This window comes from Ascochyta rabiei, chromosome 9 (assembly GCF_004011695.2).
Source record: "Ascochyta rabiei chromosome 9, complete sequence".
Classification (NCBI taxonomy): domain Eukaryota; kingdom Fungi; phylum Ascomycota; class Dothideomycetes; order Pleosporales; family Didymellaceae; genus Ascochyta; species Ascochyta rabiei.
In genome coordinates, this window is record NC_082413.1 from 187760 (window position 1) to 209728 (window position 21969).

Here is a 21969-nt window from a genome sequence, read left to right on the forward strand (position 1 = left end):
CTATTAACTAAGTAATAGCTTAAACCTACCCCTAATACAAATACTATATTAACAAAGCAACAGCTCTCTCCTTAGGCCTATAGATACCTGCTGCCTTAGTAAAGTAGTAGGTCTATATCCCTAGCTATATCCTACAAAATTAACTAAGCAACAGCTTAAACACCCCTAGCAGTCTACTACTAGCAATAGTAATAGACAAACAAATAACAATAACAACAACAATAATATAAAGACTGTTAACTGTAATAGTAATAGCTAGCAATAGACAATAAACAACAAACGCTAGAACTACCTACTTGTAGGATAGTTCTACACAACCCTAATTTAACAGGGCAACAGCTCTTCTTAACAAACTAGGGCACAGGCCCTTACTTTTGAACTATAAACACACATTTACTATCCCTTTAAAGAAACACACTCTTTAAATTACTAGAGTAGCTTAACTGCTCTCGTCTTATATAGTCTTAGACTTACACAGGACGTTAAACTTATTAATTAATCAATCAATCAATTAATCCAAGCCAAAGATAGAAGCCTCTAAGAAATATCGAAACAGCATCTATCTTATTATTAAAGATAATCACACTGTTAACAGCGCCTGCTCACCCTATATATCTTACTACTGTTAGAGAGATAAAGTATTAATATAGTAGGTAGTTATTAGATTAGTTAATATACTATATTAGAGGATAGCAGGGTAGGCAGCTACAAATATAAGGCTTTAGAATAATAAATAAATTAAAAGCAAACATTAATACTATAAATGCCAGACAGAAGGTATAAAACTCTAAGAAATATAGAAATAACAGTTATCTTATTATTATTGTTAATCACACTGTTAACAGCGCCTGCTCACCCTATATATCTTACTGCTGTTAGAGAGATAAGGTATTGATGTAGTAGGTGGTCGTTAGATAGATGTATCAGAGGACAGCAGGGTAGGCAGCCACAAATGTGAAGCTTCAGAATGATAAATAAATTAAAAGCGAACGTTAACGCCGTAAATGCCAGACAGAAGGTATAAAACTCCAAGAAATGTAGAAATAACAGTCGTCTCATCGTCAATGTCAATCGCACTGTCAACAGCGCCTGCTCACACCTTCCTCCCTCTTCTCCTTGGTAGGCCACTCTCCCCACCCATACTTCCCACCGCTGTCGGAGGCACCATGGTCTTCGGAGCTACAATCTTCGGGGCCGGTATGCCTTTCCTGGGCGTGGCGCCGCTGATGCCAGTTCGTGTATTTTCTTTCTCTGCTCCTGCGGCCGGGGCTGCAGCAGGGATAGGTTTGGGTAGCCTAACACTCTTTGGCGTCGCAAGCCGACTTTTGCGTTCTTTGACAGGCTCAAGACCAACGGGCGTAACTTCAAGCATCGCGAGCTTCGAGTCGGCTGGTGTCGATGCTACCGGTAGTTTCTTGCCGACCTTGGGTTTGGGTATCCCCTTGGCCGCGGGTGCGGGTGCGGGTGCGGGCAGAATAGCAGCAGCTTGTTCCTCATGCACAGCATCCGACAGCAAAGACCCAGTCGAGAGCAGGCCCTTGCCCGGCGTACCATTTGCTGTGCCCAGCCCCCTCACTCTGCGAATCTTGGGCGTCGAGTTCTTGTCTGTCGGTGTTTTTGCTTTTGTTTTTTTGCTGACTGCCACGGGTATGCTCAGTTCGTCGGGTGTAGCCAGACTCTCCGCCTCGGCTTGCTGCGCGGCAATGGTATCGGCATGCTCCTGATAGTATGCCAGCGTCTCATCCCAACGAATCCCCCTTCTCCCAGGTACCGGGTCGCGCGGTGTTTCGTCATCGAGAGGGGTCGAGGGGGAGAGGATAGCTTCGGCCTGGAGTTTCAGCAGCCGCAGGCTGACCATGAAAGCGCCCTGTTTGTTCTTGCGCGTGTTGTTCTTGGTGATGAGAGCGAGTTCTTGGGCGTCGGTTTTCTTGAGAACGACAGGATCAGAACCATCGGCGCGACGGATCGCGATCTTGTTGGACGCCTGGGGTTGGGTGGTCGTAGCTGGAGCTGGGAGGCGAGACTTTTTGGCGCGAGAAGAGCGTCGCGAGCCCCGCCCCGTCTTTGCATCTGTGCCGTCTTCAACTTCGAGCTGTTCCGGCGTGGGGGACGCCGACTCGTCGACTTCTGGGCTGAGCACTGGTGTCGCGGCGAGGTCGAATGTGATTTCGCTGTCGACCTTGGAAGGCGAGTTGGGATCTTTTTCTTCGAGAGCTTTGCGAGGCGATGCCAGGGCATGGCGGACAATGTCAGAGTCGCGTCGGTTTTCAAGAGACTCTCGCCGCGTGATGATGGCCGACCTCTCCGCCTTGCTAGCAGCTGCCCGGCTAAGGAAGCTCTTCAAGATGGCGGTATCGTCGTCTATCGCGACCGTCATGGTTGCATCGTCAGGGCCGGAGTCGATGCGCAGGGGTGGGGGTGGGGAGTGCAGTTTCTTGGGGGTGTGTTCTCGCGACGCAGCCTTTGCGGGCGTGAAGCTGAGCGTGAGGCCGTCTGTGATATCGGGCATGCGTTCCTCGGCAGGCTTCGGGGTGGGTGGCTGTGACGCGAGTTCGCCCTCCCTCTCGTAGTCCTCCTGGATGTTCAGCTGCATTGAGGCTTCGGTGAATTCTTCGTCCGCGGAGGCCTGATGGAGCAGGTTCGGGGGTGTCTCGAGTTCTGGCCTGGTAGTCTCGACGAGCTGGACAGAGGCTGAGTAGGTGTCCAGCTGGATCTCAGACATGTTGGCATCGACGTCTTCGTCCTCGATGTCTTCTGGTTGCGCCTCTTCAGAATCGTCAGGGGGTAACGCTGGATATACGATGTCGTCTGCATCTTCAAGCTGAGCATCATGACTTTCTTGGTGTGATGTTTCGACTGTGTTCGCAGTCTCGGCGTCAGGCTGTGAGGTTTCGGTTGTTGTGTACGCTGTAGAAGTTGACATGGTGGCAACGACTTCAGCAACCACAGTCTCGACAGTAGGCCACGTGGCCGTGATTACCTCAGACGTGACTGCTTCCGAGGCAGCCAGACCTTCCGTCGCTTGGTCGCTGGGCGGTAAGGTGGGGTAGTCGACCATTGCTGGCGAAGTCGATGGTGGGGCCGAGGTGCTTTTGGCGGGGGATCTGAAGATGAGGGCAAAGGTCGAGTCCTCGGGGAGTATGTTGCCCAACTTCTGGTCGTCGTCTTGGTCGTCTTGGTCTTCTTGGTCTTCTTGGTCTTGTTGGTTTTCTTGGTCGTCTTGGTCGTCTTGGTCGTCTTGGTCGTCTTGGTCGTCTTGGTCGTCTTGGTCGTCTTGGTCGTCTTGGTCGTCTTGGTCGTCTTGGTCGTCTTGGTCGTCTTGGTCGTCTTGGTCGTCTTGGTCGTCTTGGTCGTCTTGGTCGTCGAGACTCTCGTAATCTGGAAGTTGGTCGACAGTGTGTGCAGCTTCCATGGCGAAGGCAAAGGACGTTGGGCCGTGGTGCCCGTGTGGTGGCTCAGCCAGGCTCTCGTGGCTCATGTCTGCGTCTGCAGCGTCTTGGGTGTCGTCGCTGTCGGTCTGTTCTTCATGCAAGGTCTCAGTTGGTTGCGCCGACCTCTTGCCTGGCGGAGTGTTAGCGCCATTCGTTGGTTTGTGATGCAGGAAGTCGCGTACGGGGAAGGACGCTCTTTCGGCGGTCCCAGCGCGTTCCCTTGAAGGCGCGGTTGGTGCCCTGCATCTTCTCCATGGCCTTTGGGCTGAGCCTCTGCCTCCTCTTGACAGCGCGCGACCGTGCATCGTGCTCGTGCTCGTGCTCGTGCTCGTGCTCGTCCGCTTCCGGCTCGTCCTGCCCGGCGGCCTCTGCGGCGGTGGAGCGGAGGCTGAACCTGCGCCAGATGCTCTTTTCCTTGCCGTCGCCGGCTTGCTTGACCTGGCGCTTGCGTTCCCAGCCGCGCGGTATCCGGGCGACGGGCAGGGCGCTGGGGTCGAGGTGGGCTGCGTCGGTCTCGTGCCATGTCTGGTTGAAGGGCGCGGGCGGCAGGCGTTTGCGCGGAGAAGGAGCCATGGCGGCGAGGGCTGTGTGGAGCTGGTGGGTGGTATGCAGACGCTGTCCGCGCGAGAAATGCAGGCCTGCACGTTCTCCCAGGCGAGTCGAGTCTTCTGCGGCGACGTAGCGATGTGGGCGCGAGAGCGGTGACTTTGTTTGTTTACCGCCACCCGCGTGGACGGTGGACACGGGGCTAGCAGGGGTCGCGCCTCTGCCCGTCTCGTCTCGGCGCTTGCCGCTCGCACTTTTTGGCCGCCGTGAGCGCTCGACAGCACCGGCACCAGCACCAGCACCAGCACCAGCACCAGCACCAGCACCAGCACGACAGCCCGACGACCGCACGACGACAGCACCGCGCATACCAGCAACACACCAGCGCCCACGCAATCCATCCCCCCTCCGCCGCCGAAGAGACGCCAAAATGGTGCCCAAGCCGCAGGGTCAGGCCATGCAGTCGGTCACGCATCGCCCTCTGCCCCCGCTCCCCAAGCTCCGCGTCCGCCGTCCGAACAAGCCAGAGACGAACCCGTGCCTGGGCGCAATGTCATCCGTACTGGGTAGGTGCGAACCGGCAGCGAGGCGTGTCTGTGGAAGAGCGCGTGCTGGAGACACATGACGAGAGCGACGTGCTGACTGGACTACCACAGGCTGCTGGGCATCGTCAGGTTACAGCGTCCAGGGCTGCGCACAGCTGGAGCAGAAGCTGCGGCAGTGCATGGACCAGCCGGTATGTGCTGTCTGCACGTGGATGGAGCACCCGCTAACACCACACCCAGCGCGACAAGAACCAGAAGAAGAACAACATCAACTACCACCTGTCGCGCATGTACCCCAACATTGTCGGCCCCCACAAGCGAAAATAGACGGATCCTGGGCTGCCGCGCTACCACCTGTACACTACTTGTATACCCAGCACCGCACGGCGGCATGCATGACGTGCTGAAGCGCCAGACGCTCATGTGCAATCACTTCATTGGGACGGCGTTCAGGTGAGCTTGTTACTGTTGTATAGAGGGCAATACAAGAGACGGATTCGATCCACATGGATCACCTATGCATCGCAGACCCGTGCAGTCCCAAGAGCCAGCCAGAAATCCTGCCTTTGTCACCATGCACCGCAGACCCGTGCAGTCCCAAGAGCCAGCCAGAAATCCTGCCTTTGTCACCATGCACCGCAGACCCGTGCAGTCCCAAGAGCCAGCCAGAAATCCTGCCTTTGTCACCATGCATCGCAGATCCGTGCAGTCCCAAGAGCCAGCCAGAAACTCTGCCTTCGTCACCTTCGCACCGCCAGCCCTTACACATCCTCTCCCACCACGCCATCCTGTGCGACGTGCGAGAAACTCACAGCAGCCAGACACAGGATTTCTTTGTTCTTCGCACTCCAGACCGTCCACCAACAACTCGCGACTCGACTCCAGACGCCCGGACCTCACACAGTTTCATCGTACGAGTTGCACCGAATCACTCCAAGGGCTAACCACACCGTCATCGCCCCCGTTACATCCAATCACCCCAAGGACTAACCACACCGTCGTCGTTCTTCATGACCGAGAGGTGCGCTCTATTCTTACGCCCAATCCTACCCTGGCCTGCATCTGTCCACTGTGCACGGATCACGCACGCTCAGACCCCATCACAGCACACCCAACCACCCCGCCTTGCCAGATGCACTCAGCCCCAGCTGCTTACTTGCCTCTCTCGTCGCCGTGTCGCGATCCTCTCCCAATAACAATATGTCCTTGCCGAGACTGCGCATCATGGCTGACGTCGCTTGTTCCCATTGGTCAGTTGCCCAAAGGTGCGGTCGACGCCTTGCCTCGAACACGCTGGCGCATCCGCATGATCCACGATTCACCACAGTAACAGTGGATCGCCAGCGCATATTCGATCATAGCAAGGGAGCTCTCACTTACCCTGCCTCTTTGCTAAGGAGCTCGCGATGCAACTCAGCCGCCAGACGGCCTATCTTAAGAGCTGCGCGCCTAGCTGCGCAAACCTCGATACTCCCGCTCTGCGTCGCCCGTGTAACAACATAACCTGGGTCCCGGTACTTGCTGAGGCTCGAGCTTCGGCCGCCTGCATGGAATCTCGACCGTCATGAACATCTCTCGTGTACTGTGTGCCATCTTGGCACCCACTCTTGTATCCGCGGCAGCCTTTGCGATCCCAGAACCAACACAACCTGTTGCTCCAGCAGCAGACAACTGGAGTCCCGCACCAACAGCAGCACCGCAGCTTGGCTTCCACCTCTTCGGCCGCGAAGCTCAGCACGCAAGCCAGGACAACACATGCGGCTACGTCTCCGGGCTGTCGGGTACGTTCCTCAGCCTTGCTGTCCGCAACAGCACTGACTTCCCTAGCATCCTCAATAACATGCCCAAATTCAAAAGCGATATGTGCGACAAACACCTTCTTCGGCGTGCACGGGTGCTGCGATCCCTCCGCCCTCTCCTCGTGCACAATCGCCACGACATGCATCCCGTCGACGGCCATGAGCTCCCTCTGCACAGACGACGCGTGTTCGTCCAACAACGCAATCGCAAAATGCACAGCGCCCGCTAGCCCGGCGTGCTACCGCTGGCTGTTCGCCTACGAGAGCACGACCATGACGCAGCACGGCTGCGCAGCAAGTGGCTTCACCAGCACCGCGCAGCGCAGCTACGGGCCCTCGAGCACCAGCACCCCGAGTCCGCTCGTCGTCACCGTCACCGCCTCAGCCACGCCCTCGGCCAGCCCCAGCGCCGACAACGAGCCCAAGCAATCCCTCGGCCCCATCATCGGCGGCACGGTCGGCGGCTGCATCATCGTCTCCCTCGTCGCCCTCGCTGCCTTGTTCATCCACCGCCGCCGCCGCCGCCGCGCTGCCAACCACTCCCGCCCACCACCCTCGCGCCCCCACCACAACAGCCCTGAGTTCCACCCCGGCGGCTTCCCCGCCGCCGCGTGGAACGAACAGGACTTCAAGACGTGGCAGCGACCGGACATGCCGTGCTTGGGTGTCAGCGAAGTGCACGGCGAGGACCGCGCCGTCGAGGTTGAAGCGCCGGAGAAGAGCAAGGTGGGGGTTTGGCACGCCTCATGTCCAGCGGCGGCGGTCGAGGTTGAAGCGCTGGGGAGGGAGAAAGGGTGGCGGCCCTGGCAGGGGATCGTCGAAGCGCCTTCGTGATAGCATTCCCTACTTGCAAAACGCTAGGTTAGAATTCTTCTCTTCTCCCTGTAATTCATATCTTTATATGTTTTAGATGTTAGTAAAGTACACACTAAGGACTGTGCAGTAGAGATGAAGGCGCTAGAGAAAAGCAAAGTAGGAGTTGAGCACATATTATATCTAGCAGTAGTAGTTGTAGTTAAGGCGCTAGAGAAGAGTAAGCGCAGCTCTAGTAACGACTCCACAAGCGAGCTGGCCACTCTTACCAAGACTACACTAACGTACTCCACAAGCAAGTGGCTCACAAGCAAGTGGCTCACTTTTGCCAAGAATACACTAACACTACAACTACTTTGTAATATTACAGTACACAGCAGTAATATACTATACTATATAGTATATTATACTAACCTATAGTACTCTATATATCTTTCTTACGTATTTACTTATTACACCCTATCTTACTACACATGCTACAGTGTCTTAAAGTAGTATATGCCCTCTTCTTTGCCTTCTTCCTATCACTACAGGCTTTAAACTCCTTTAGAGCAGTTAGTACTATCACCCCTCTACGCTGACAAGCGTTAATGATCTTGTTTCAGCGCTGCAGTGTTAGGGCAAGCGGAAAGAGCTAGGGCAGTTATATTAGTGACATGAGGAGGCGCGGGTTTAGAGCATAGCACTTCAATATTGTGATTGATTGGAATCAAACAGACAATTCACTTTAGCCTTCTAATAGAGACTTGGCTAGGCTGTTGGAATTTGTTGCATGTACCTCTTCTTTATGCTGTACATTGGCCTTTTTGCTCCTTCACTAACCTATAAGCTTAGGCTTTCTATAAGACGAGATAGTCTTAGGGTCAGAATCCACGAAAGGAGAGGAAAGCCATCTAGGCTACTAGTAAGGGAGAAAAACACCTTATGCGTACCCAACGCCACCATTGACTCTGCGGCTAGTAGTTTTACCCCCACAGGTGCTCTCAAGCGCTTGGAGACTGTTATTGCACATTAGGAACGTTATGCACAGTCCAATGTAAAGCTTTATTTATTGCAGGCACTTAAGGAGGCTTAGTTGGAACTTACTAAGGAAAGGTCATCGACAAGGCTTAGATGAGACGACTCCTGGCACAAGGACTTAAGCCCTATTAAGACCAACTTCCACCTTTACTAACTGTACACTTAAATCTAGAAAACAACACACTCTACAAATAGTTAAAGGAAGCTAGGAAAGAGTACCTAGATAGATATCACAATATAAAGTCTTAGACTAAAGTCTTAGCTAAGAAAAACAGAGCAACAGGATAGTAGGTCCTTAACTGTATGTGGGTATACACATACAAGCTTAACAAGAACTATTACTTTCTAAAGTGTAAGCAAGGCAGGTAGTTAGGTGTGAATAGCAACAAAACATTACATTACAAGACACCTACGCTGCTGCTCTAGCCAGCTAATTGTTCTAAATATTAATGGCTATCGCCGCCTATTGCAACCTGAAACTCAGACAGTGTGATGTAACAAACGCGTTTGTACACGCGTCTATAGACTGCAAAGTGTGAATAAAAATGTCCTGTAGGCATAAAACACCAGGCACGATACTGCAAGTCAACAAAGCATTATACAGCCTGAGAATATCTCCACTTCTATAGCAGAAGGAGTTTATATTCACCCTTCTCCCTCTTAGTTTTAACGTTGTACTACATGAGGCATGCTGCCTAATAAGGAAAGATATTGTTATCTTCTTCTACGTTAACGACATCATTGTTGTGTTTGTTAAGGCTGAAGAGCAAGACGCCTAGTAAGTAATAAAGCTACTGTAAGGAAAGAACACCCTTATAGGTAGAAACAAACTCTAACATTTCCTTAGTATGGAAGTTATTAGAGATTGACCTAATAAACAAATCCGACTCTCCCAGGCCTCCTGAATCAACAAAATTAGTCACCTGGCTGACAAGACGGACATGCGCCATGTTACTCCTATAGCAGTTGTTGAGCTAAAGCCTTATACAGGCATTGCTACTCCTACAGAGATTAACAGGTATTAACGCAAGATTAGATTGCTTTTCTTTACCGCAGTTACTACACAACCAGACATCGCCTTTACGGCCTCAAGACTTGCTCAGCTCCTCATGAATCCAGGAGTAGACTATAACAACGCCGCAGACCGCGTACCAATGTACCTCAGGGACACCTAACAGAGATGACTTCAACTAAGAGGAGGTGAATGCCTAGAAGCAAACGAGCTGGTCTGTTTCTGCCAAGACTACCTACTTCCTCATCAACGCGACATGCCTCAACAGGAAGACGCGCGATTATCTGACAGAGATGGCGGAATTTAGCTTGTCCTTTTTGCCTATACTACACATCGATAGTAAAGCCTTTGAGGTCTGTTTAGCTGGAATCGAGATGAGCTGTTATACGCCTTACCTGGTTTGTTAAACACACTGTTGTCGTACATCAGGAAGCAGTGCGAGGATCGGAAGCAGAGGTTCGGAAGCAGAGGAGCGGAAGCAGAGGTTCGAAAGCAGAGGATCGAAAGCAGAGGATCGAAAGCAGAGGATCGAAAGCAGAGGATCGAAAGCAGAGGATCGAAAGCAGAGGATCGAAAGGCCGAGGTACATCAACTCATCCAACCAGCCACCAAGAAGATGCCAACCACAACCACAACCACCAAGACCTCGCACCAAGATTCCGCAACCTCGGTGACCACGCAGCTCGAGCTCAAGCTCTGATGACTTCACAACTCGGCAAGAGCGGTTCGCGCCGCACGTGAACGTCGTAAGCTGTTTCGCTAGCCTTGAGCGATCTTGGCGATGTGACTGACGGAGCTACAAACTGTCTGTGTATAGCTTGCTAGAGGATAATCTGGAATTGATACGAATCGTCCATACATAGTCTACGACAGCTCCTCGCGTTTCCCTATCACGGCAACTGCGCTTGTTAGAACGCCACGTCAATCTTGACATCGTTCAGAGCTCTACTATATTCTCCTTTCGCTCTTATTTTTCTTCATCTTGACAAGTTCTGATTTGTTTTCTTCCTGTTAGCAGAATAGGCTGTGCAATCAAGGATAGAGATTTCAGCAGTGTACAGCGTAGCTACCATAGCTACTGGTCATAATCGAAGAGAATGGGAGTCGGCAAGACCAAGGCTACGAGTATTGTGTACCGAGTATAATTAATCAAATGTGATGTATTGATGTTGCTCTTCTCTTCCTGCTTGTTGGGTAATTGCTTTCCTTGTCCTCTTTTATGCCATCGAGAAGCGTGACCACAGCCGAAGACGAGTAGGTTGGGGGCGCTGGGATCGTTGGGTGAGGAGCGAGGGCTTCACATACACACGAGAAGAGGGGGTGGGATGTGGGATTTGTGTGGGTTGCTGTGTAGTGGTGGGAGGGCTGTGTGGTGGCGTTGATTGGACGTTGGGTTGTAGCTAGAGTAGGATTGCATGGGTTACTTGGTAGGGCTACGGCGATGCGGTGAGTGGGGAATGAACGGTCCTGTATATCGGACTTTAGATTCGCTCGAAGAAAACCACTTTGCTAGCTACGTCTACGCCTACTGGAAACGCTTCTCCGCGGCCTTCCAGTTGATGACGTTCCAGATGGCCTTGAAGTACTCGGCCTTGCGGTTCTGGTAGTCGAGGTAGTAGGCGTGCTCCCAGGCGTCGACGCCCAGGATGGGCTTGAACTGGCCGACGACGGGGTCCTGGTTGGCGTAGGTCTTGATCTGAATGGCGCCCGTCTGCGTGTCCTGCACCAGCCATGCCCAGCCGGAGCCCTGGATGCCGGCGAGGGCCGTGTTGAACTTGTCCTTGAACTGGTCGAGCGAGCCGTACGAGTCGTTGATGGCGCCGGCCAGGGCGCCCGAAGGGGGCTCACCACCGCCCTGAGACGTGGGCGCCAGGTTCTCCCAGAACAGCGAGTGGTTGATGTGGCCGCCGCCGTGGAAGTTGATCAGCGGCTGCAGGGCGATCTGGGCCTTGATGTCGTTCTTGGCCTTTGCTTCGGCGATCTGCTCGCTGAAGTTGTTGTAGCTGGTCACGTAGGTGTTGTGGTGGTTCTTGTGGTGCAGCTCCATGATCTTGCCGGAGATGGAGGGCTCGAGGGCGCCGTAGTCGTCTGGCCGAGTTAGTCAGGGAGACGTAGCGTGGAGACGGCGAGACGCACAGGAGAGGTCGGGCAGGGTAGCCTTTCCACGCACAAAGGTGGTTGCGACGCCGGCGCGAGCCGAGCTCTTGGTGGCAGCGCGGAGGGCCGAGCGCGCGGCAGCGGTGCGGAGGAGGGTCGAGTTCATGTTGAATGAGTTGGTCAAGTGGTGAATGGAGATGGCCAAGTGGTGAAGGAGTTGGTCAAGTGGTGAATGAGTTGGTCAAGTGGTGAATGGAGTTGGCCAAGTGGTGAAGGAGTTGGTCAAATGGTGAAGGAGTTGGTCAAGTGGTGAATGGAGATGGCCAAGTGGTGAAGGAGTTGGTCAAGTGGTGAATGGAGATTGGTCGACTGGTGAACGGAGCTGTCAAGGTCGAACGGTCGAATCGAGATGCAATGATCAATCGCTCACTTCATCAGGACAGGACTGTCGTCATTTTGTCACGTCCGAGCTCGGCGTCCAAGCTCAAGCTGTCGCGCTCGGCGGAGGACCCGGCCAGCCAATGGCAGAGACGAGCACGCGGCTTCCCCAGAAAAACAGGGCAAGGCAAGACGTGCAGCGCAGCATGTGGTGGTAGGCGGGGGAGGCTTGAAGTCTGGACTGCAGCGTCGCTCATCAGGAGATCCGGCAGCTACTCTCAAGACTCACGCCACTCACGCCATGTGCTGGTGGTGGCCCTGTTCCCCGTGTGCTGGCAGCTGGCAGCTCTGTACCGACCGGTAGCTCCTCGCCAGCGCGCGGCCCCGCCATCGCCATGACACCAACATGGCGCCCGTGAATATCGTCCACCTGCCCAACGGCCAGAACCTGACCGTCTCGCCCGTGTTCGGCGGCCTCTTCTTCAAGGCCAACCAGCTGCACAGCGCGCACTCGCCCTTCCCGCCCGGCTGGACCGTCGTGCTGAACTCGGAGGACGACCCCGACCCCGACCCCAACCCCAACCCCAACCCCAACCCCGCCGAGGCCGAGGCAGACGAGGGTGTCGAAGAGACGGGCCTGCCGCGACACGTGCACCGGTACAAGCGCCCCAGCCTGCACGGCGACCACCTCTACATCTCGTCCGTGTCGAACCCCAGCAGCAGCGAGTTCCGGGCGGCCGCCTCGCCCACGCGCCACATGGCCATGATGCTCTGGGCCACGCTGTACTGGTACTTCCACCAGCCCGAGCCGGCGCTGCAGCTCACCAACGCCCGGTCCAGGGCCACGGCCGAGGCCGGGAAGCCCAAGGGCGAGTGGCGCATCCACGTCGACCGCGAGGGCATCTTCAAGGGCCGCGTCGTGCTGCCCAAGCTCGAGCGCATGGGGCTGATCGCGAGCGAGGACTCGACCGTGGGCTGCGCGCAGGAAGAGTGCGCCCACGACGGCTGGACGCACATGTTTGTCAGCCGCAGGAGCTTCTGGCAGCTGGACCCGCGCATTTACCTGTTCACGCTCTCGCCCATGGCCCACTCGCCCTTCTCCTCGGGCTCGCCCTTCTCCTCGCGCCCCTCGTCGCCCGTACCCAAGGCCGAGGACGCGAAAGAGCACCAGCTCGACCCCGCCTCGCCGGGCCTGTGGTCGCCCACCGCGCCGGGGCCCTTCCACTCGAGCTCACACCTGCCCACCTACTACCCCCCGCCGCCGACGCAGTACCTCGTCTCGAGCCACGTCCGCCACCCCGTCCGCCCCAAGCCGCCAAGGCAGGGCGAGGTCCTGTACACCCGCTACGTGCCCAGCGTGGGCCAGTACCTTTCCTTCCGCGTCGCCTCCCTGTCCTCGAAGCCGCTCCGTCACCGTGGCCCAGTGTCCTCGCACGAAAACGCCTCGTACCGGCTCAGCGGGCAGTCGCAGCCCGACTCGATCGTCTCCTCGGTCGGCGCCCTCAACGTGAACATGTCCGACTCCGAGTACCTGCACAAGTGGATGAACGACCCGCGCGTGGCCCACTTCTGGGGCGAGGCCGGCCCCCGCGAGCACCAAGAGGAGTTCCTGAGGAACGGGCTCAGGTCGAAGAATTCCTTCCCCGTCATAGGCTGCTGGGACGGCAAGCCGTTTGGCTACTTCGAGCTCTACTGGGTCAAGGAGGACAGCCTGGGCAAGTACGTGCCCAACGTAGGCGACTACGACCGCGGCTTCCACTGCCTGGTCGGCGAGCAGGAGTTCAGAGGCGCGCACAGAGTCAAGCTGTGGATCAGCGCGCTCGTGCACTACTGCTGGCTCGCGGACAACCGAACAGAGAGAGTCATGCTCGAGCCACGAGTAGACAACGAGAAGTGAGTCCACCAACATGCACAGACCGATCAGATGCTGACGCGCGCAGACTGGCACACTACCTCCAGGAATCTGGTTTCTACAAGGAGCGCGAGATCAGCCTGCCGCACAAGCAGAGCAATCTCTTCAAGATCAACAGAGATGTCTGGAGAGGCCCAGCCTTGTGAGCAAGCACCTGCGGCTCCGCGCTGGACACTCGGAGGCGACGTGTGGAGAGGGCGCGGTCGAACACGGCCGCGGGATGTTAGCCGTTCACGCACTTATTGCGGAGGAAAAGTGGGTCTTGAGATATCAACCACAAGTCTAGCATGGGAGGCTACTCCCACGCCAGCATGCTGGTGTTGCATGGAATGCTCCTTTGGGAAAAGAATTAGTTGTTGGTTTTACGCGTGCTCTTCAGCACGCGTGAGACATCCCACGGAACCTTACCGAAGTCGGCGTAATGCATGTGCATCGTGGGATGCGGGTAGGTAGGCATCCCAACAGTGAGCTGGAGGCGCGTTCTCGATCGCGAACATCAAAGATCACGTGTCCGGAAGAATATCAGCCGAGTGCGTGAACAAGACTTTGTGTGGAGTTGAGCTCGACATCTTCACGATACTCGTGGAGGGGTCACCCCGCCAAAGCAAAGACCCGCTTCACAACACCAGCAGGGAGGGAGCGCGGAGAAATTTCTGCTCTCCAACAGGGACGCTTGACGATCGGCAGGCAACGGACAGCCAGAAATCAGTCGTCGAACCCCTCTTGGCCCTCTTGGGCGCGCCGATGTGTGGCGCAAACAAAAATGTGGGGTCTTGGCCACAAAATTATCGGAGCCCTGTGACGCAGTCGTTGGTTCGGGTAGAAAAGGAACTGAGCGACCCAGTCAACAACCATTCGAGCTCGTGATACCCGTCCCTTTACTTCACTCCGACCCAATTGCACAAGACAGGTGGTAGTTACTCAGCACAAGTCTGCTCGCCTCTGTCACCACCCAACATGTCCGTTCCATCCATCCCCGAAGCCTCGTCGGCGCCCAAGCTCGCATACGACCAAGACGCAGCCCTGGATCTCCAGCGCCAGATCAGCAAGATGAAGCAGCAAATCGGTAACTCCATCTTCGACACCTACCAGACCTCTCTGACGGGGCGCTACTGCTCCAAGGAGATGTCGCAACTTTTCAGCCAGCGCAGCCGTCACAGCACGTGGAGATCGCTGTGGCTGTACCTGGCCGAGGCGGAGCAAGAGCTTGGAATCGACACAATCACCCCCGAGGCACTCCAGCAGATGCGGGACCACCTCGTTGTGTCTGACGCCGACTTCGAGGTGGCTAGAGTGGAGGAGAAGAGGAGGAGGCACGACGTCATGGCCCATGTGCACGCTTTTGGCGAGGTCGCGCCCAAGGCCGCGGGTATCATTCACTACGGCGTAAGAACGGTGACTTGCGTGGAGAAGCTAGAGGCTAACCATCGTGTAGGCAACCAGCTGTTACGTGACCGACAATGCAGAGCTCATCCTCATGCGGAACGCCATGGGCCTGCTGCTCCCCAAGCTCGCCAAGGTCATTGACAACCTTTCCAAGTTCGCCCTGCAGTGGAAGTCCGAGCCGACCCTGGCCTACACTCACCTGCAGCCCGCTCAGCTCATCACCGTCGGTAAGCGAGCAGCCCAGTGGGCCCAGGATCTCCTCATGGATCTTGAAGCCATTGAGCACGTCAAGGAGAGCCTGCAGTTCCGCGGCGCCCAAGGCACAACCGGAACCCAGGCTTCCTTCCTCGAGATCTTCAACAACGACTCCCAAAAGTGCGACCAGCTGAATGAGAAGCTCTGCCAGAAGGCCGGCTTCCCCGGCTGCTACGCCGTCTCCACGCAGACCTACACCCGCAAGGTCGACCAGCTCATCGCCAACGCCATCTCCGGGCTGGGCTCCTCCGCTCAGAAGATCACCGGCGACATCCGCCACCTCGCTGCGTGGAAAGAGCTCGAGGAGCCCTTTGAGAAGGACCAAATCGGTTCCTCCGCAATGGCCTACAAGCGCAACCCCATGCGCTCGGAGCGTGTCTACGCCCTGTCCCGCGAGCTGATGAGCAAGCCCGCATCCTTTGCCAACACACTCTCCGACCAGTGGATGGAGCGCACGCTCGACGACTCGGCAATCCGCCGCATCGACATCCCCGAGATGTTCCTGCTGGCCGACGCCATCCTGCTCTCGCTCGACAACGTCACCTCCGGCCTTGTCGTGTACCCCAAGCGCGTCAACGCGCGCGTCCAGGAAGAGCTGCCGTTCATGATCACAGAGTCGATCATCATGAAGCTGGTCGCCAAGGGCGAGTCGCGCCAAGAAGCCCACGAGCAGATTCGCGTGCTGTCGCACCAGGCCGGCAGCAACGTCAAGAACGAGGGCAAGCAAAACGACCTCGTGGACCGCATTCGCGCAACCGAATTCTTCAAGCCCATCTGGGCCGATCTCGACAACATGCTCGACGCCAGTCTGTACACGGGGCGCAGTGCCGAGATCGTCGACAAGTTCTGCGGCGAAGGCGGCGTGCTCGACACCGCGCTGCAGCCGTACAGGGAGTACATCCAGAAGGCCGGTGTTGCCGAGCTCAACGTATAGACACCGAGACGTCGATGCAATGGACGGACACTTGCGCACGATGAAAAGACCGTAGACCTCATCTGCCGCCTACAGTGCTTGCAATACACGGACAAAAGTGATGATTTACAACGCTCTGCTCTTTTCCTACACATGCTACTAGCTCGTCCACATTCAAATAGGCTTTCACACCGCAAAACAGACTTCTTACCTATACTCGTCCACCTGGTAGTTTCACACCACCTCTTACCCAGCTGCATTAGCACTACTAATACTGTTAACACTCTACTACAGCACTTGAACTAAAAGCTATAATATATAATGCTCTGCTTTTCTATATACGCTATAAGATTGTCTATAATTTAACTGGCTTTTATACTGTATAAAGAAATCTTTGTTACACTCATCTACCTAGTAGTCTTACAGTATTTTTAAGTTAACTGTATTAGTACTACTAACACTCTTAACACTCTACTACAGCACTTGAACTAAAAGCTATAATATATAATGCTCTGCTCTCTTTGTATACCCACCACAAGACCACCTACGCTTAACCACGTGCATCTACGCCCCAAAGAAATAAAGTTTTCTAAAAAATTACTGAACCACCCAGTATCACCACGACCTCCCAACCGACCCAACTCCACCAGCATCGTCATTTCCGACATTCCACTACAGGCACCCTGATCCAAATCCCATGGAACATCTAGTGCGCTCCACTCATCGATGCGGCTGCGCTGGTTCACCGTCTCGAAATCCGGTTCGCGTACGCACGAACCACACCACCTCGCCCTCCCCTCGCATCTCACACTCGGAATCACTGCCGGTGATTTGTCGCCATGCGACCTCTCCGTTTCTCGGGTTCGCGGTTCGTGGCGTGGGTGTTGGGTTGGGGTTTGGGGCTGGTTGACGGCGCGGGTCACGGAGTTTAAGTGTGTGTGGTTGGGTGTGTAGAATCGTGCACTGGGATGTTTGGATATATAGATACGAAGACGTCTCTCTCGCTTGCTCGCTCTCGCTCGCTCTCCTCTCTGCAGACACAGTTGCGGTTGCAGATGCCGGTGTGAATCCGACCCTGCCCACACCAAGCGCTCAAGTTCGAGATCGAGTCTGAACGCAAGGTGGAGTCTTGGACGTTGCATCGACTCGAATCGACTCGACTCGAGGCAAATCCAAGCTTCTTGCTCGAACGGCACGGGCTATCGAACCCCTGGAATGATGCCGGCTCGTGACCGCGCTCGCAGACCCAAACAGCACGGCCTTCGGATCCGCATCTTTTTTCGCGACAGGAGAAGCCCGGTGGAGGGGGACGGGGATCTTCTGCCGATGGCAGTAGCGGAGCTGGCATCAGCAGCGTCGAGTGCACCCGCAGCAGCACCAGCAGCACCAGCAGCACCAGCAGCAGCGGTCCCAGCAGCAGCGCCAACCGACGAGGAAGAAATCCGCACAAAAGAATACAAAGCCGCGAGGGGTTTGCTACAATTACGTTATGAGACCTCCTTGGCTTGCTCGACTCCAACAGCGTGCTCCCTCGCGCCGGCACTGCGGTCTCCAACGGGCCTTCCGCCCCAACACGCCGCGGTCCCGGAGCATGCAGACAGCGCGCGATGGGTGGATGCCAAGGGTGAGAGGAGGGAGGATGCGGAGTTGCTGCTTCACTGCGCTGTTCTGATTCAAGAACGGTTTGCGGGGGATATGGAGAGGGTTAGGGAGGTTTGGGGGGCTTGGGAGGCGGTGCAGGGTTGGGGAAATCGCGGAGAGGGGGGGTGCTGCGGCGACGAGGGAAGGGGAGAGGGAAAGAGAGGGTGTTTGTAGGAGAGGGAAAGGGGTGGGGAGGTGTTGTTTCCATAGGGAAGGTGTGATAAATTAGAGAGTAGAGTAAAAGAGGGGTGATACGGCTGCGAAGATGACATGTGCCTGATATGCACTTCTTACTTTTTTTCATTGCTTCAATCAATGCCGATCGCTGCTTTTGCGGTGGAGAAACCCAGCGTCACTTTCCGAGTCCTAGAATCTGCACGATGGTGGTTCTGATGAATCCTCGAAGATAGTCTGTTGGACACCATACGTTGCGGATAGTCGCACTACAGTGTTAACTCTGCCAAACGACGGTGTTGATTACAGTCGATCATGTATGGTTCGGTGAGAAATTGTTGCGGGTACAGGTGTTCGAACCGTTCAAGGATCGTCCAGTGAAAGACGCTTCGTAGTCAATAAAGAGGACTTGATCCCGGGTTATTAGACTTTTTGAAAGTGTTTCTTTGAGCACTTTTTTCCTCTCGCGGTCGTAATTGTAAGAGAACCTCGCTTTCCTGTTGAGTCAATCACATAGAGTTTGCGTAGCGTTCTTGCCTTCGATATTCGGCCCTTACAGAGGAACCATCACCACCGTACCTGTCATCTTCTACACTGTTCTCACCACAGTCCACAGAATGAACACGGCGACGACTCCGCCCGTGTACGGCCGGAGTGAAGTCAGGAGCCTCTTTCTAGACTTTACAAACTCGCAGATCTCGCCCGTCTATGCTCGCTGCCTGGCCAATGCCATCGAAACGCAGAGAGGCTTCCCTCGCGCGACTTGTGACCTTCGCAATCCGAGACCCAAATCCCGTTCCTCGATGAGCGAAAACACAGACAGTAATGTCTTCTCTCAGCAAACCATTTTTGCTGCAGCCGAACATTCACCAAGAGGATTCAGGGTCGACGGATGGATTCTTTACGAGAAGAAACCCCACGAGCCTTGCAATACCCTTCCACGCAAGGGCGTGTTCGAGAAACGTGCCTCGGAACCAAAGGAGAGGAAGTATTTTCCGAATATCATCAGGAAAGACAAGGTACAGCAGGAGATGCTGGAGAAAAGGTGCAATCAGCGGTATGCGATACACGTAATGAAGACCGAACGGGAAGAGCATGTGAGGGCGGAAAAGATCGAGAAGCGCAATGCGAGAGTCAGGGCAAGCGAGGAGATGTACGAGAGGAATCTGGAGAGGACGAAGAGAATCGCAGGGAAACGCGAAGGAATGGCTTCCGTGCAAGACGTCAAGAGGGAAATCGAACAGACCAGGATTCAGCAGGAGATTGATGCCATGGCCAGTGAGAAATGAGAGGTTAGAGTGTTGAGTGGTGGAGAGACGATGAAGGTAGGGCTCCTTGTCAACGATGCTATCGGCAAATCACGTGCTGACGCGTTGTAGCCAACAACACGGCGCGTAGCCGGCAGATCGCGCAGTCACCGACACGTCCACGTTGTTCCTCCGCCAGCCCGACCGCCAGCCCGGCCGTCATCAGCCCGACGTGTGGAGCGGAAGAATTCCCGGCTAAAGAGACCCACGACTCCATTCAAGAGTTCATCCTCCACTGCAGCCCCGACTGATCTCACTCCAGCAGCAATGCCGTTCTGAGCCCCACCCCACGCTTGGCCCCTGGTCCACCGTCCCGGCGGTTAAACAGGGCAGCTCTTCCATCATGCGGGCAATGCCCCTCCACATAAGTATGCGCTGCCTACGCGTAAAAGGGAAGACGCGACAGCTCTCGACGCACCCACGTAAAACACCAAAACACCGCCAACATGGCCGACAAGGAACCCATCGTGACCCACGTCTTCACTGCCGACCCCTCGGCGCACGTGTTCAACGGCAAGCTCTACGTCTACCCCTCGCACGACCGTGAGACAGACATCAAGGACAACGACAATGGCGACCAGTACGACATGGCCGACTACCACGTCTTCAGCATGGACACCGTCGGCGGCCCGGTAACAGATCACGGCGTCGTCCTGAAGCAAGAAGACATCCCGTGGGTCTCGAAACAACTCTGGGCCCCCGACGCAGCGACCAAGAACGGGAAATACTACCTCTACTTCCCCGCACGGGACAAGGAGGGCATTTTCCGCGTGGGTGTAGCAGTCGGCGATAGACCCGAAGGCCCATTCAAGCCAGAACCCGACTACATCAAAGACAGCTTCAGCATCGACCCAGCCACCTTTGTCGACGACGACGGCTCCGCGTACCTCTTCTTCGGCGGCATCTGGGGCGGGCAACTGCAATGCTGGACGACCGGCAAGTTCGTCCGCGAAGACTACGAAAAGATGGAAGCCTCTTCCGGCGACGCGCTCAGCGCCAAAGTAGGCAAGCTCACAGACGACATGACCCAATTCGCCTCTCCACCGACCGACGTCCAGATCCTCGACCCAGCGACACAGAAGCCGCTCCAAGCCGCCGACCACGACCGGCGGTTCTTCGAAGCCGCGTGGCTGCACAAGCACAACGGCAAGTACTACTTCAGCTACAGCACCGGCGACACGCATTTCCTGTGCTACGCCATCGGCGACAGCCCCGTGGGGCCGTTTACGTATGCGGGCAGGATCCTGGAGCCGGTCATCGGGTGGACGACGCATCATAGTATTGCCGAGTTCAAGGGGAAGTGGTATCTCTTCTACCATGATTCCTCGCTCAGCAAGGGTGTGAATCATCTGCGGTGTGTTAAGATTAGGGAGATTGTGTATGATGAGCAGGGGCATATCAAGTTGGCTGAGGCGCAGCCGAAGGTGTGAAAATATCGAATGTTTCTTCTTAATGATTGGTTGGGGTTCTTGTTAGAGCGTGCCTGTTCCTGCCATACATACTCCAAGACATACGGACTAACATGTCCATTCAAACTCTACTTCTTCACGACCCCCCCTGCCTAAAACCCAGCCTTGTACCGATGCTGATCCGTAACCTCCGTAACCTCCAGCTGCATCCCAACTTTAATCTCCGCGCCCTCGCGCGGCACACACAACATACCGTAACAGGGCTTGTACGTGATGCCCGCATCGATCCTGCGGTACTTCATCAGCGTGTCCCACGGCTGCCGCTTATGCTCCTCGGCCGTCTCGGGATCCACATTCGGCACGTGACACCGCGCACAGCGCTGCGTGACATCCAAGTCCGCGACCGTCTTGCCGGCGGAGGAAATGCGCAGCGTCTTCCAGCGGTCTTCATCCCACGGTGCAGAGGGCTGCCCGCGCACGAGCACGTTGGGCCGGAAGCGCCGCACGTCGAGCTCGAGCTCGAGCTCGCTGGTCTCGGCCGAGCGGATCCGGCTGTTGAGTTCGTCGATGCTGGACTGTGAAGCTACGAGTACGGGCATCAGATCGGGGAAGCAGGTTGATGCGTTTCGGCCTAGGAGCTCGGCGGCGCCGTTTGAGCGTAGTGCGCGTGGCTCTGGGCATTCTGGTGACTTGTACACGAGGCGGACTTGTCTGCCGAAGAAGTCGTTGAAGGGTCCCGTGAGCTTGGTCGAGTATACTTGGGCTGGTGTTGACTGGTTCCAGATCTCGACCTCGTGGCGTTCGGTGTTGGAGGCGAGCCATTCTGAGGTTGGATGGGCGGGAATACTGAACTCCAGCTTCTCGTCAATGGAGTTTGGTGCTGGGGCTGTGACGGTCAGGATGTCGGTTTCTGCGTCGTAGCTTGGACGGATCAAGGTCATTTTGGCGTTTTGACGGATCGTTAGGAACTTGTAGTCATCTGCGGTCACCCACATCCACTGTCGATCTATAGAGTGCGGTCAGCGAACAGGGTCGATAGACTGTTTTCCGGTCAAGCATACCGAGATCAAGTCCCGTGAGAAGCAGCTTTGCTGACTGCACTTTGATGCCATGGCAGGACTTGATAGGGTGGATGTACAGAGCCGTGATCTCAGTCGGCGGAGGAAGCGGTCCGGCGTTGCTCTTCTTTGGTTGGGCCCTTGTGAAGTACAGATAGGTCAGGATTGGTAAGAAGAACAGGGAGAGGATGATGGCCAGCTGCGTGCCGTTCGACTGCGCCATGGTGGTGATGTCCAGTAAGGGCCGGTTACGACGTGCGTACTTCGATGTAA

General features: G+C 55.5%; 9 protein-coding genes across 9 annotated transcripts, besides 15 other annotated features; 6 read left to right on the top strand and 3 right to left on the bottom strand.

Moving 5' to 3' along the window:
* Positions 1-317: part of a dispersed repeat that runs on past the window's edge.
* Positions 181-281: a tandem repeat.
* Positions 318-345: 28 nt separating the features above from the next.
* Positions 346-511: a mobile genetic element.
* Positions 491-517: a tandem repeat.
* Positions 518-1093: 576 nt separating this feature from the next.
* Positions 1094-4346, bottom strand: EKO05_0005614 (uncharacterized protein; the record flags this gene model as incomplete). Its single annotated transcript, XM_038939738.1, has 2 exons — positions 1094-3561; positions 3614-4346. The coding sequence occupies 2 exons, from the start codon at positions 4344-4346 to the stop codon at positions 1094-1096; spliced, it is 3201 nt and encodes a 1066-aa protein (XP_038798630.1).
* Positions 3161-3364: a tandem repeat.
* Positions 3730-3769: a tandem repeat.
* Positions 4256-4309: a tandem repeat.
* Positions 4347-4407: 61 nt separating the features above from the next.
* Positions 4408-4849, top strand: EKO05_0005615 (40S ribosomal protein mrp10; the record flags this gene model as incomplete). Its single annotated transcript, XM_038939945.1, has 3 exons — positions 4408-4543; positions 4634-4713; positions 4763-4849. The coding sequence occupies 3 exons, from the start codon at positions 4408-4410 to the stop codon at positions 4847-4849; spliced, it is 303 nt and encodes a 100-aa protein (XP_038798631.1).
* Positions 4850-6086: 1237 nt separating this feature from the next.
* On the top strand, positions 6087-7155 carry EKO05_0005616 (uncharacterized protein; the record flags this gene model as incomplete). The annotated part of the gene is made up of 2 exons (XM_038939894.1): positions 6087-6303; positions 6350-7155. The coding sequence occupies 2 exons, from the start codon at positions 6087-6089 to the stop codon at positions 7153-7155; spliced, it is 1023 nt and encodes a 340-aa protein (XP_038798632.1).
* Positions 6828-6855: a tandem repeat.
* A 255-nt stretch (positions 7156-7410) lies between the features above and the next one.
* Positions 7411-7694: a mobile genetic element.
* Positions 7695-8147: 453 nt separating this feature from the next.
* Positions 8148-9325: a mobile genetic element.
* A 1366-nt stretch (positions 9326-10691) lies between these two features.
* On the bottom strand, positions 10692-11429 carry EKO05_0005617 (Superoxide dismutase; the record flags this gene model as incomplete). Its single annotated transcript, XM_038939608.1, has 2 exons — positions 10692-11254; positions 11303-11429. The coding sequence occupies 2 exons, from the start codon at positions 11427-11429 to the stop codon at positions 10692-10694; spliced, it is 690 nt and encodes a 229-aa protein (XP_038798633.1).
* Positions 11430-12047: 618 nt separating this feature from the next.
* Positions 12048-13699, top strand: EKO05_0005618 (uncharacterized protein; the record flags this gene model as incomplete). The annotated part of the gene is made up of 2 exons (XM_038939767.1): positions 12048-13534; positions 13582-13699. 2 exons carry the CDS (start codon positions 12048-12050, stop codon positions 13697-13699), a joined length of 1605 nt encoding a protein of 534 aa, XP_038798634.1.
* Positions 12199-12239: a tandem repeat.
* Positions 13700-14510: 811 nt separating the features above from the next.
* On the top strand, positions 14511-16128 carry EKO05_0005619 (Adenylosuccinate lyase; the record flags this gene model as incomplete). Its single annotated transcript, XM_038939661.1, has 2 exons — positions 14511-14939; positions 14989-16128. The coding sequence occupies 2 exons, from the start codon at positions 14511-14513 to the stop codon at positions 16126-16128; spliced, it is 1569 nt and encodes a 522-aa protein (XP_038798635.1).
* Positions 16129-17102: 974 nt separating this feature from the next.
* Positions 17103-17140: a tandem repeat.
* A 107-nt stretch (positions 17141-17247) lies between these two features.
* Positions 17248-17283: a tandem repeat.
* A 186-nt stretch (positions 17284-17469) lies between these two features.
* Positions 17470-17532: a tandem repeat.
* Positions 17533-18539: 1007 nt separating this feature from the next.
* EKO05_0005620 (uncharacterized protein) lies at positions 18540-19211 on the top strand (the record flags this gene model as incomplete). The annotated part of the gene is made up of 1 exon (XM_038945776.1): positions 18540-19211. One exon carries the CDS (start codon positions 18540-18542, stop codon positions 19209-19211), a length of 672 nt encoding a protein of 223 aa, XP_038798637.1.
* Positions 19212-19361: 150 nt separating this feature from the next.
* Positions 19362-19388: a tandem repeat.
* A 287-nt stretch (positions 19389-19675) lies between these two features.
* On the top strand, positions 19676-20659 carry EKO05_0005621 (uncharacterized protein; the record flags this gene model as incomplete). The annotated part of the gene is made up of 1 exon (XM_038945777.1): positions 19676-20659. One exon carries the CDS (start codon positions 19676-19678, stop codon positions 20657-20659), a length of 984 nt encoding a protein of 327 aa, XP_038798638.1.
* A 131-nt stretch (positions 20660-20790) lies between these two features.
* On the bottom strand, positions 20791-21919 carry EKO05_0005622 (uncharacterized protein; the record flags this gene model as incomplete). The annotated part of the gene is made up of 2 exons (XM_038939586.1): positions 20791-21644; positions 21700-21919. 2 exons carry the CDS (start codon positions 21917-21919, stop codon positions 20791-20793), a joined length of 1074 nt encoding a protein of 357 aa, XP_038798639.1.
* Positions 21920-21969: the final 50 nt, after the last annotated feature.